We start from the raw sequence: 14,357 nt of genomic DNA on the forward strand, positions 1-14,357 counted from the left end.
AGATGTATATGGTGTGAGAGCAGACTGGGATTAATGATGTTGGCGATCCTTGGCTGGACAGATATTAAAAATGTAATGCAACAAGCCTGGAATTCTTGGGCCATCTGTAACTTTAGAATTCCTGACTGGTTAAACTTTCCTGCCTTGCTTTCATTATTTAATGCAGACACTTTTCATGATTGATTTCACCAATAAACCTTTTTCTGAGTGACTCCAACCTGCAAAATTCTCAGCGGGCTGCTGGAAGAATGTTAATGTGAGCGTCTGGAGTAGCTTCTAGATACTATGGGAACTATTCCTAGGATTCTCAGTGAAAAAACAGTCGTGAGCCTGCACACTCCAGATAAGTAAGTCCATAGTGATGAACAGTACATTTGTCAATTGAAATAATTACCAACCACAATGAAAACAGATATACACATAGACAAATATGAAGCGCAAGACTTGTGTAAATTGGAGTTCCTTACACCAGCTTCAGTGGAAAGAGTCAAGCAAGGGACCTATATTGATTTCTGTAACTGATGTCAAATTATTCTTGAATATTCCATAAGAAATGCATGGAACTGATTTTTCATCAACACAATCCTGCATATATATCATTCACATTTTTGCCTCAAATCATGAAAAATATCATAATGGACCTAAGTATCAAAAATATACACTGTCATAAATAATTTTGTAAAAGACTCCTGTTCAGTTTTTTTGCTCAGTTATTTATTTATTTGATAAAGAACATTATAAACCAGTTGCTTATATAGCATAATTCTAGTTACTAATATATAATTTTTATAAACACAGACTTAATTTTGTTTTTTTTAACCCTATCTAATTGAAAAAAATTAACTTGCCTTTAGTGAGCAGGAAAATAGATTTAAATTAAGGAATGCAATAGAAATATGGCTATTATATAGAAAATCTAGTGTGTTTATACACACACAATCCAGGTTTGAGAAGCTCATATGAACACCTCAACTTTGTGTTCAGAAATGTTTGGCTGACCACACAAGAGATTCTGAAATGCTTAATATCTGTAGGGAGCCTTAAATGTAAGTGCTCTGGAGAGTCATTGAGACAAGTGAGTCATGGGCGGGGGGGGGACTAATTCATAATGAAATAATTTTTTTAGTATGGCTGACTCTCAAGGCAGTGTCTGATCTAAACTTCCATAAAGGCTGGGAAAAGTCAAGGCAAGAGCCTTAAGCAGCAATTTTCGACCTATAGGTCATCACCCCTTTAAGGAATCAACAACCCTTTCACAATGATCACTTAAGACCACTGGAAAACACAGGTATTCACATTGAGATTCAAAAGAGCATCAAAATTAGGATTATAAAGTAGTAACACAAATAATTTAATAGTTGGGGTCAACACAACATGAGGAACCGTGTTAAAGGGTCGCCGCAGTAGGAAGGTTAAGGACCCCTACTTGAGAGGGGTCCTTAACCATCTGTGTATTATTCCACAAGCGTTCTTGGGAACCATGACTAGGAGTGACTCAGCTCTAATACTTACATTTTCAATTTTATATTTCATTCAGTTAACAGAACTTAAAAGAGGAAGAAGAAACATGAGAACATATAGTTACAATCTAAAGGAAGTTTAGAGGGTGGAAATCCAGGCGAGGGGAGAATGTACATTTGGTCAGCCTTTCAGGGAAATACAAAACAAAGTAAAACAAAGCAGGGTGCTGTGCTGTGGAGAATGACGATTTCCTTAAGCTATTCTTCTAATAACTGGGCACGAGTTGAGCCATTCTCCTTTCTCTGCTAGTGAAGATATTTCCCACTGAAGCATGTCTGATCATGTCTTCCTTTGACCACAATCATATCCCATGGCGATGTTACTGAGTTTCCAGATGTTTTGTTCAGGAAGGTTTGCATTTCCAATTGACTGCAGTTGCTGCAGGGCAAGTATGTAGACTGTAGATACGTTTGTGTACTCCTTTTCCAAAAAGTGATCTTTATTCCTCTCAAGCGTCTAGCCAAGTCATTTGACCCCTTTCTCCCTTTGGCAAAATAGAAATCTATTATGTGATAATTAAAACTTATCTGATAAAATCTTCAGTATGGGCTTAACATTTACCCACAATTCTATTATGCTGTAATATCAAGCATTGGTATAGTGAATTCTTCTCTATGTCCAATAGCTACACAATTGAGAAGCCATCCATGACGAGATCTGTCCTATGCATTTTTATGATTAAACAGGAGAGCGTTTGCTTTTCCAGATAAAAATGTTGAGTTCTGGGAAATAATAATCTATGAAATTCTTTCAACTACCTACTTTATCTGTGTAGGAGAGACTTTGTAATAAATACGTCTTGTGTCCTATGTGTGCAGTCCTTACAGAGACCTCATGTTAATCTGATGTCAAGGAGAAAAGGCCAGTGGGAACTCGCCAATGAGAAACAGCTATTTGAACAGTCTATAGACAATGTATTTTATTTTAATTTTCATTGACACCAAGTGTTTGCAAATACCTTCACACCGTTGAAATAGTTGCTACCCAATAACATAGCATTTCACCTTTTAAAACATAGTACTTGAGGATTTTTTTATTAGTAAAGTTTCACACTTGTTTTGGCTGTAGCCTTCCTCCTCTGACAGCTTTTGCCAATTCACCCTGATTGACTTTTTCAAAGCTGTGAAAACCAGTGATTATGAACAGCTTTTGTGTTAATGAGTTGAGGGCAGTATGCATACGTGGCTTTTCACTACACGAGAACGATTAGGCATATAGGTAACAATCATGAGACACCATACTCAAATTTAATGGAACAAACCAGGCGCTGTTCTATGTGTTCCATTCGAATCTTGCAAACTATTCAGTTATGCAAAATAGAAATTGAAAAGAGTCTTGATTTAAAGATTAAGAAACAGAGAGAGGAAAGAGAATGAGAACCTAGCTCCCAGTGTTGCAGTAGTGAGTGCCATGGCCCTCGTCTGGTGGAGAACAGCAACCCTAGACCCTGATCTTCACAGCGAAATTGCGTGTCTTGCTGGGAGAGAACGGAAGGGCTACAAAGACACAAGGCAAATAACAGTGGAGCTGGGATATTTCGCAAAGCTTGCTTTGATAGGTCTGAGAGAAACCGTGCTAACTATATCTTTTAACATTACCCTGGGTTTCATATCAACAATAGGAAGCTTCACTTACGTTAAATCCTCTTTTTCCCCCCATCCTTTTCATTTATGCTGTATCTGAGTATTGACTCCAATTGCTCGGGATTTTTGAATTTCAAACCATCTTCTGAGACCTTCTGGTCACGGTACACTGGCTGTTCTCTAGAAAATCCTCTCTTACCACTGCTGGACTTGGTGCTCCTCCTGTGTGCTCCTGAAATGCCCCACCACTTACTGCACCGACTCTTAATCATATGTCTCTCTGCACTAATTGGAAATGCTGGGTGGCAAATGTCATTATCCACTATGCCCAGATTTGCATTTAGAAAACTTCATCAAATCTAAACAAGTTCGGAATAGCAAGGAAGGCAATCAAGCAAGGGATTCTGTTCAAAGAGTTTATGAGGCACTGGAGATGTGACATGGTAGATGAGGCGTTTGCTAAGGCTCTTAGACTAGCAATCCCTAGAGAAAATGTATGTATTTCAGAAAAACAGTTTGCTATGTTTTTCTTTTAAATATGTTTATCGTCTCTTAAGTAAAATAGAAAGTGGGAGTAAAAGTCCAGAAAAACAACAGAAAGAAACCAGAATTCATATTACAGAAATTTCATTTGTAAATGAAATCCATAGCAAATTGTAAATAAACTTATTTTTAAAGGAGATGATAGGAACATAGTTTAGTTTGCGAGTGTATGCCTAGCATATAAGCCATCCTTTGTGTCCTATCCCAATATTATGGAAGCCAAGCATGGTGTCACCCTCCCTTAATCCCTGCCCTTGGACCAGAGGCCGAGTTGTCAGGAGGAAAGGAGTTAGCTAAAGGGCAGTCAGTGCTACAGGAGACACTTTCCCAAGATAAGGGGCAGCAGCATCAAATCCAGCAGCATTTTAAACATTATACCAGATAATAAATATTCTACAATAATTATTTATATTGAGGGTAATTCATCATAGTGGAAAAACAGCAAATTTTCTGTTCAATTAAAGAGGACATAGGCTATTTTATTTTAATCTTTTAACCGACAGAAGTTAACTTTATAAAGTAATGACATAGGTCTGTGTGAAGATACAGTTTAGAGACTGTAGGCATAGTTCTTGAATTGGTTCAGCATAGATGATGGTCTTCTCATTGGACAAGGATGGAAGGGATGCTTTCCATTACCTGACAAAAACCAGGATAAACATACCTGCTATTGTGGTCTGGCTCTAAAATACCCCTCGCAAGCTTGTTTTCGAATGGCTCACTCTTCATTTTGTGGCACTATTTTGAAGGTTATGGTGTTTTTAGAAGATGCCCACTTGATATAATAGGTCACTAGAGACTTCCCTTTGAAAACTGTACCCATCTTTGATTCTAGACTTCTTTATCTCCTTTTTGGTCCTTGCTGTGTGAATGCTTGCTACCACAATCTACCACGACTACATAGCCACTCTGCTATGATTTCTACAATGTGATGGACTGAAATATTCATTTATACATAATATGCCTGGATATTATCTATATGTATACATATATATACATACATACACATATATGTGTGTGTGTGTATATATATATATACACATATATATAATAGTATGATCCATGGAGCCATTATAGGGTTTTTATTTTGCTTATTATTGAAGTGAAATCCCCATATACATGTAATATACCAAAATATATGTGTGTGTATGTATATATACATATGCATGCACATGTATGTTTTAGGAGTCTCTTGGACAACCCTGACCAAGATAGGGAATGCTCTTGAGATCACAACTCTAGCCAAAGAACACACCAAATGATTATCAAATACCAAAGGATCAGCCTTCAAATATATATATATATATATATATATAAACACTCACATATTCACAACATCAATTAAAGAAAAGAAAGTCCATGAATTTGAAAGAGAGCGAAGGCAGAGGTACATAGCAAAGATTGGAGTGAAGAAAAAAGGAGGAAGTAATGTAATCATAATCCCAAAGAAAATGAAGAAGGGATCTTTGGTATTTATTTCCACTAAAGTGCCCAATAGCAAAACTTTTACACATTAGTATTGTGAAGAGAGCCAGCACTAATTGGGAAGGACAGATGGCCTGCCCAAATAAAAGTGTTCCCACAACCTTATTAATATATTGCTCAAAGCAAATGTTATTACTGCTATTTTACTGATGCAAAATTTGAATCACAGAAAACCTATATAACTGACTTATTAATGCCTAGAAAAAGCTTAAGCCAAGGTTTAAATCCAGGTCCCCTGGCTTTGTGGACTGCACATTTGATTATTACACATTCCTATCAGAATCTCTCCTGCCCGTGTGAAGACAATGGCATGATGACAGAACCACTCCAATTGTTTCCTTTTTCATGACACGGTTCTGTATCACACTTACCACTCTAGGACAGTCACTCGAAAAAGAAAAAGACAAAAAAAAAAGAAAGTTCTCGCCAACTCATATAATTGTTTTTTTTTGCATTTTTTACATATGTGTGTATCAGTGTGTGATTGTGTATCTAAGTGTAACTCCCTGCTGAGGCCAAAAAAAGAAAAAAGAAAAGATGTCCAATACCCTGGAACTAGAGCTATGCATGGTTGTGAGCCACCTAATGTGGCTCAAGTCTCATGAAAAATCTAGGGGTGCTATCTCTCCAGCCCCATGCCTTGTTTACTGATTATGTGATTTTCATTAGGAAAATTCTTTTTTATGCATCTTTAGTGCAAAGACTATGCTGCAAGACCCAGATGAAATTATACTTCTGCTAAAACTTTATACCGAATTCATATATGAATGTGTTCATGTATGTTTTAGTATGCCATCCCATGACGGCTCCATGGATCCTACCATAGCATAATATATATTTGAATGGAGAAAGTTGGCCTGGCATTCAAGTGTTGCTAAACCTAGATACAGTGCCTTAACAAATATTTGTTGAAGAGAATTTATACCACAGTTTAGGTCAGAAATAAGGTCAGGAACTGATGCTCGGCAATGGAAAAGCAGAGCTGAGAGATGGGGCTGGCAATGATCAGCTCAGCTGTTCAGCATCACGTTGTTCTAGGGAGGACGAGGTGGGAGGCCTACTGGGTATGACGGGGAAAGAGATTGTCTACTGATAGCAAAAATGCTACAGAAATCCAGACACTGGTGGTGGCCACAGTTTCCATCTGAGGTTAAGAAACTCTATTTAGTCTCTTTTGGAAATCAACTTCCTTATTAATAAATTGAAAGTCGGCTACTTAATTGAAATATTGCTGTAAGAGTTAAGGCAATCTATGTATGTGGATGAAAATCTTACAGACACGAAGATACTAGGTTTGTGTAACTACTAAATACTGAAAAGAAAAGTGGGTTCTTAATGCATGCATACGACAATGTACAGGAAAGTATGGATTAAATATTATTCATGTGCTTCAAAATCTTCCTTATAGTAGCTCCTTGTGTGAATTTGGAAAATTAAAAACAACAAGAGCCTCTGTGGTTTATTTTTCTGAAGGGAACTGAGTTTTAGAAAGACAAAAAAAAAGAATTCACGTAAAGCCATTAAGAAATATGCACTTAGAGCACATGCCAGTTACAAAGCTAAATACTGAGCATCCTGGGAGGTACTAATGATAAAATATATAACATAGTTATATATTATAAGACACTTAGACATATGTGATAACAAAAGTATATCCATAATAGACACATGCAGAAATTTGAAGTGATATAGTTTTATCTCAAATATAAAAATATGTTGTTGACTTTTTCCTTTTAGTATAGCAACAATTTATCAGAGAAAATTGTCTACAGATCCTAAGATAAGGCAGATGTAACCTTTCCTCTCTAAATTTGCACTAAATTCATGTTTTATCATGAGGTCATCAGTACAAAATTCCAGAATGACTGATCATGAATGTGAAAAATATAAGCATGGGTCTCTTTGCTCACAAATCTTGACATAAGGCATGTTATATACACACCACTCTTCGGTTTTACAGTTTGTTCGGGGTATTATGTTATCAATTCTAGCTATATAATTCATCTCCAGGTAAATCTAAAAATAGGTGTCAAGCACAACACTATATATTTAACAAAGATCATTACTGTCTTAACATTAAAATAAAGTGTGTAGCCTAAAATTTAAGGATTAATTTCTTTGACATTAGAATTAAAGACTGATTAATAGTATGATTAATAGTACATAGTAGAAACTTCTTAAAATTCTCATCACAAAAAGAAATTTATACTGTTTGAGGAGTAGAAATGAATATTAAACAAAACTGATGGAATATATAAAATAATATAAATGTTTAAATCAAGTTTATCTCCTATTTTTGCATTGTTCTTTGTTCTACTTTGTAGTAACATAAATACTGGATATGCAACACACCTAGATATGAAAAAGGAACATGTTTTGTAGACTATCCAGGGAGACACTACTGCTTGAAATATTTTATAGCCTTTATTAAACAAATTATACTTCAGAGGAAAATTTTTCTATAAAATTCTTTGAGAGAAAATAACTTTGTACAGGTATATCTTTCTGTCTCAGGCTTGATTAATTTATAATCGGCAAAAGTAATGAGCATTTCAGTGGCAAAGTTTGGGATGATTAATTTGGCCACAGAGAGCTCACAAACTGCTGCAAGGTAGCAGGAAATTTAGAAGCAGAGCAGTAACATCCTTGCCAATTTAGTTTAACGGAAGTCGGGTGGAAAAACAGTCTTTAAAAAAATGAAAAAGGTATTTGGTGGGGACCCAGGGTAGAGAGAATGATTCCACCATTCTTCATAGAAGCAGCAGCTCTTCAGCTATTGTAAGGTGGCTTTCCTCTCTCAGTTGGACAGGGTAGCCATGTTCACCATTGGGAACTCATGATAGCATGGAATGTGAATGAACACAACTTCACTTCAAATATGTCTGTAGTGTGTGTGTGTGTGTGTGTGTGTGTGTGTGTGTGTGTGTGTGTGTGATAATTTAAGGAAAACTAAGCAGACAAGTAGTGGTATGTTTGTACTATGTTTTTTTTCATTTATTTGGTTTTGTGTGTGAATGTATTTGTGGGAGCAAGTGCAAACACAAGTAGAGGGCTGAGAATAAGTTTTCAAAGGTGTTTTTCTACCACTGTGGGTTCTGGGGATGAAACTTGAGACTTCAGGCTTCGTGGAACGCAACCTTAATCATCAATCCACCTTGCTGGCTGGACTTGATCACGTAAAAGGATTAAGCTTGTAGAACAAACTCTGAAGTTTAGAGCATACACATTTATACAGGATCGGCTTGGATGATAACTGAGCAGTTACAGCACTTACGATGCAAACGGCAAGTGTAAGGACCAGAGTTCAAATCCAGAGAGGCCGTGTGACTGCTGTTCTGGGTGGGCCTTAAGCCTGGCCACCTGTCATTTTAGTGCTCAGAGGGTGGATGTGACTCTTCAAGGTAATCCAACCACGTTATCCATGTCTGTCAATTCTGGGTTCAATTGAGAGGCTCTGCCATGGTGATAACATGAATAGAGATAGAGGAAGATGCCTAACATTTAAATCATGTCTCCATGCAGAAGCACACATGTTTAACACACATAAACATAAACACACACCCACACATACACAAGAAAATTATCAACAAAAACCTCAAACGGAGTATGAAACATTTCAACATAACAAAAAGATCATTTTTTCAGTACAAGAAGTTTGCTGCTTGTTCCCAAAACAGATGAATGGAATAATCCAAGCTGTTCTGTTATTGTTATCTTTGAAGAGGTCTCTTAACAAAAGCATTGAGTAGTAAGAAAGTGAGTATGCAGATGATATCTAAATCAGATAGATGGGTTTGTTGAGAGCATTTTCATACAAGTCTTTGAATTAAATAGGAACAGCAATGTTTGTTCACCCGAACTTTATAAGAATAGAAGGTTTGGTCTATTCTGTTCACTGAAAATGCCCGGAGTTCTGAAATCACCTGGCTTACGTTTTTCAAATCTCAGTTGAGGTGTAAGGTCCTCTTTCTGCAATAGTGTTGGAACTACTGCTGAGTAGCTGAATTTTGCAGGATGCCAAGTCTCAACATTTGATTTCTTATTTCCGTAAGTTAAACAAGTGTTTCCTGAGGGCATTTACAAGTTTAAGAAATTTCTCTGATACAGACAAGAGCAGGTATCATGTCATGTTTACCTCCGACATCACATCTCAGGCTAATGGAGCTGCTGTGGGTGGAAACAGGGCATGGTCTCACAAGCTGTTTTCCTTTTGACAGCATGGCTGTGGGAATTTCGTCCGTGTCATCCAGACCTTCAACCGTACTCACCTTTATGTGTGTGGGAGTGGCGCTTTCAGCCCGGTGTGCACTTACCTAAACAGGGGAAGGAGATCCGAGGTAAGCCTGACCGGCTCACTTTGTTCACTTGGGTGTTAATGACTGATGCTTGATGCCATTTCAGAGTTAAAAATATGGGAATTCAATGACAGTAAAATATTATCATGTTTTTACAAACACATGTATATATATATCATTTTGATTTTGTCTGCCAACGCAAGCTAAATTAAACTCTTTTGTCTTTCAAATTAAACATGTTTACTTGTTTCTGAATATACAGGTTGTAAAATAAAGGAAAATGATAAATTTATAATTGTATTAAATGTAAAGCACTAAAGTACAGAAATACTGTGTTTATACTTGCTTTCATAATTATATATATTCATTCTTATGTTTTAACTTCAGTACACGTTATGTGTATGTAATTTAAGAGGTGTTTAAAGCAGGATATGAAATGTTTTGTTGAAGAAAGCTTTGTAAGTTGATAAATCGTGCTTTTGTTTAAAACTAACATTACCCAATGCTAGTTCATTCTCACCTTACTCTTTCATTCCATATGGTGACATGAGTTGTTACAGTACGGTGTTTGCTAAATACTAGTTAGGCAGTCAACTCGTATTCTGTCAACTGTAAGGTCCTCTGGGGATCTGTGGTGTCAAAGGCTGCCCTGTTATCTTAGGACGGTGGCTGGGACTAGTGCTGTGCAGAAATAAGGAGCCGTTCCCATTCTCCGTTCCTTCAATCAGCTGCATTATTTCCCTGAAAACATTATTTTAGAAGCTAAATTATTGAAAACTACATTTAGTGTTGTAATAGGAGCGGCGGGGCTGCGTCCCTGGCACCCGGCTGCCCACATGGCTAGCTTATGCCCCGAAATAATTACATGGAAACTGTATTCTTTTAAACACTGCTTGACCCATTAGTTCCAGCCTCTTATTGGCTAGCTCTTACATATTAATCTAACCCATTTCTAATAATCTGTGTAGTCCATGAAGTGGTTTACCAGGGAAGATCTTAACGTGCGTCTGTCTGGAGTGGGAGAATCATGGCGACTCCTTGACTCAGCTTCTTTTTCCCAGCATTCTGTTCTGTTTACTCCGCCTACCTAATTTTATGTCCTATTAAAGGGCCAAGGCAGTCTCTTTATTTAACCAATGAAATTAACACAAAACAGAAGACTCTCCCCCATCAATTTAGTTTGTTATTTAACTTAAATTTAGAATGTCCAGTTCTTAAGTCATGTCTTATTTGACTGTTAAAGATAAGAATTATGGGAAAACCCACCATTAATAACCTTTATAAACTTTTCTTCAGTAAAAACCAATTTACTTTGCTTCTAATGTTGAACAAAGATTTTGCTGTACTCCATTTTATTGAATTACATTTTGTACAAATACTTTATAGATACACATATATAATTAAATGACCATAGTCATTAAAGACTAATTGAATAATTATCATTGGATCTCAATTTTTTTTTCTAAATGGGGCTCAAAATTCTACCGAAATATTCACAATCTTAAAGGGAAAGTAGGCGTTTTGGAAGAATGCTGCCAGATGCACTGAGCTGAGCATTAGGGCCACATGCATGTGATCAACGTCAATTCTGCTAGTTGATAAGCACATGTGCTCTTTCCATTTCTAGTGTCTGTCAAATTCTCTCCTCAGTATCCTAGACTTCACTGTAGAGGTTGTTCGCCTCGAGCTTTGTGAATAAAATATTTCTCTTAATTACTTTCTGGCAAGTTTGCTATTTGTATATGGAAAAAAACTGGTGAGGACCCAATGAACATGAACTTCATAGTCACCGTTGATGGGAGCATAAACTCACAAGGTCACTTAGAGAGGTCAGCATGGAGGTTTCTCTAAAAAACTAAAAGGGGAGCTACCTATGACCCAACTTTTCTACTTCTGGATAGATATCCAGAGGATTCTATCTTGGTTTCTTTTCTGTTGTGAAAAATACTTTGCAAACAACAAGATACTAGAGAAGAGGTTTAGTTAACTCCATGCCATTGTGATAGGGAAATCATCCCAGCAGGACGTGGAAACAGCTAGCTAGTCATATTAACTTTGAAATCAAAGACTCCCAAGCAGATCATAGAATTTAAACTTTATACGTGTGGGGGCAGTGGGTCTTTAAAATGAAAATGGATTATGACGGGGAAAAAGACATGGATGGTAATGGAATACCTGAGGAAAGAAATCTGTAAGGGAAGAGTACCCCATGGCAGAGGGGTGTGGGAACAGGTGAATGGAGCTAGGAGAGGATTAACACAGTAGGTACAGAAATGCCATATTAAAACCAATTCAAAACTTAGGAAAGTTGAAAGTATTGAATTTAATATTGTAAATCAAAAGGGAAATGGAAGAAGAAAGGCTTAGTGATCTGGGAGGAATAGGGCTGAGTTCTTAGGAAATTAGGTGAAGAGCCTTATTTCCGCTTGAAATAGATGATTAATATTTCACCACGTTTCCCAATGTTGACTTTAACTAGACTGTAAGTATAATCACATAGAGAAGAGGGGGACTGAGTAATGGAGAAATGGGCCATCAGAGAACACCTGGTACCTGTTTCATCAATTACACCGGTGCCAACACCGGCTTATCTAGGGAAATCTGTTTCTGCCTCTAGGATCTCAACCAAGATTATTACATTTTCTTATTTTCTTTATTCTTTGTAATTACTTTCTTTGGAAAGCAGATGTGCCAGGTGTCAGGAGGCTGAATCTGGATTGTTTCGGCTCCACTTAGCTATGATTGCCTATGATTGATTTATGGACTCCTCTTCTTTAACTATTGTTATCACAGATACATAAAAATGAAAAAGCATATGTGTGTGTGTGTGTGTGTGTATACACACACAACTTGCTGGGTCTCTTCAGTGTTGCATTCTAGGGCAGAAGCACAGTCCATTTTCTTGATCCAAGCACCTTATTTTATATTTTCTTTCCCAAATCATCCTAAGGAAGAAGTATAATCAGTCATTTCTTAAGCAGAGTTCTGCTCATTTTTATCTCTGCATTCAGAAAACATTATGAGACTATATTTATTCAGGATAGTTTTCAAAAAGTTAACTTGATAATTACAGTTCTCCATCATCTGACGTAATCCACAAAGTGTCCACTTTTTTGCCCTTGTATTTCAGTCATAGTTTGTACTAAGTTGATAGATGGAAAATGTCAGCATCTTTATTTATAAAATCACTCTCTCAGTGCTGCTTACCGTGCACCAATTAATTGGTGCGACTGGATTTACTGCCTGATAATCTTGTCGATCCTATTCTGTCTCTCTGCACACTTCTTCTACTAAGCATTGAACAGAATCTTACATAACTGATGTCTGTATTTTGTTCTCTTCAGTTTCCATCTTTCTCATTCGGAATCTAAGTTACTCAATGGCCAAGACTTCTGTAATCTTGCTTATTGTATCTGTAGTGTTTGCGTAATCTTCGGGGAAACAGCCGATGACCATTTAAAAAAAACAGATAATTGAATAGATTATATTTTAATATACATTACCATTTTAAATCTTGTACAATGTGTTGCACAAAAATTAAGTAGTAACGTGGAATTTTAGTTTTTAAAAATCTCATTTTAGAAACATTATAATCATTGCATACATTATTCCACGGTTGTTACTTTTCTTCTTTTATATAAGGTTCTACAAATACATCTATTATATGTATAATGATTTTAGATTTCCAAGTGACTTTTGATGATGTAGATCTAAGGAGAACTCACGCTTATATCTAACTCATGTGCATGGTTTACAGCTCTTGGGGCTTTAAAATGGGATGAGAGTTAGCCCTGCTAACTCTAGTTAGGTTAGAGCCTAATTTACAGATGGATTCTTCTGACAGGACAGCTGAGTCCTGTCATATACAAATTGGAGACACAGGAGTAGAAAGTATTTATAAAAATATCTTGATTTACTAAATAATGCTTGTTTATATAAATCAGTTATAATTATATTTTATTGTACTTATGATACCATATCATTATCATCTCATACCTTTTTCTATTATAAAGGACCAAGTTTTCATGATCGACTCTAAGTGTGAATCTGGAAAAGGGCGATGCTCCTTCAACCCCAATGTGAACACTGTTTCTGTTATGATCAGTAAGTAGAAAGAGAAAGAGGGAGGGTGGGCTAAATAATAAAGAACCCACACAGCTTATAAGTTAGTTAATGTATTTACAAATTTTATTGATGACTATTTTAAAGTTGAAAGCTCTGCTCATTATTGATAGTGAACAGTGGGGATTTGCAATCTATGGTTTTATGACTAATGAACTATAGCAACATGGGGAATAATTATATGTTGTATTGATCTAATAGTCAAATTGATGCATGTATACACACGATATTTATTTAAGCAAATATTTAAACAGCTGTACTGTTTAAAATGTCTCATTCTTATCTTTGCTATCACCCTCTAAACTGTTGCCATGGGCTTTGTATCCTTTCTGGGAAGGAGAAATTGATGACAAGATGCCTATCATACCAACTCCTTAACTGGTGAGGTCTAGTTTAAAACCTGATGAGCTCATTTTAGAAACATTTCATTCTGAAGTCTGCCCTATCCAACAGGTATTTTAGGAAATGTAGGTAGATTTAATGAGAACAGATGCATACATATAAGTTAAATAGCTAAACAGGTCACTTATAACAAATTGGACAGCTTGTTTAATTTTAGACATAGTTTTTTTTTCCCTATCACTGTTTTTTATAGCACAATTACTGATGAAAAAGTGGGCTGTGTTTATGTTATTATGAACCTTGTAGACTAAAAGATCAAATTGTGGAGTTTTAATGATTAGTTTATTTATAAATATTTTTATAATATTAATTTAGTTGCTGTATAATCAAGAAATAAATATGGTAAAAGTATTATGTCCATCCTATTAAGTAAAATATGAGATGTTTAATATGTAATGAGTACTTT

General features: G+C 36.2%; 1 protein-coding gene across 2 annotated transcripts in view; it reads left to right on the top strand.

The window, feature by feature from the left end:
- Nucleotides 1–14,357, top strand: part of Sema3c (semaphorin 3C) — a 148,584-nt gene that overhangs the window by 75,164 nt on the left and 59,063 nt on the right. For both annotated transcript variants that reach the window (XM_075955963.1, XM_075955962.1), the window contains exons 5-6: nucleotides 9,350–9,469; nucleotides 13,441–13,531. In XM_075955963.1, the coding sequence (XP_075812078.1) occupies nucleotides 9,350–9,469; nucleotides 13,441–13,531 (211 nt within the window). The remainder of the gene's footprint in view (nucleotides 1–9,349; nucleotides 9,470–13,440; nucleotides 13,532–14,357) is intronic.

Source organism: Microtus pennsylvanicus, chromosome 22 (assembly GCF_037038515.1).
Source record: "Microtus pennsylvanicus isolate mMicPen1 chromosome 22, mMicPen1.hap1, whole genome shotgun sequence".
NCBI lineage: Eukaryota > Metazoa > Chordata > Mammalia > Rodentia > Cricetidae > Microtus > Microtus pennsylvanicus.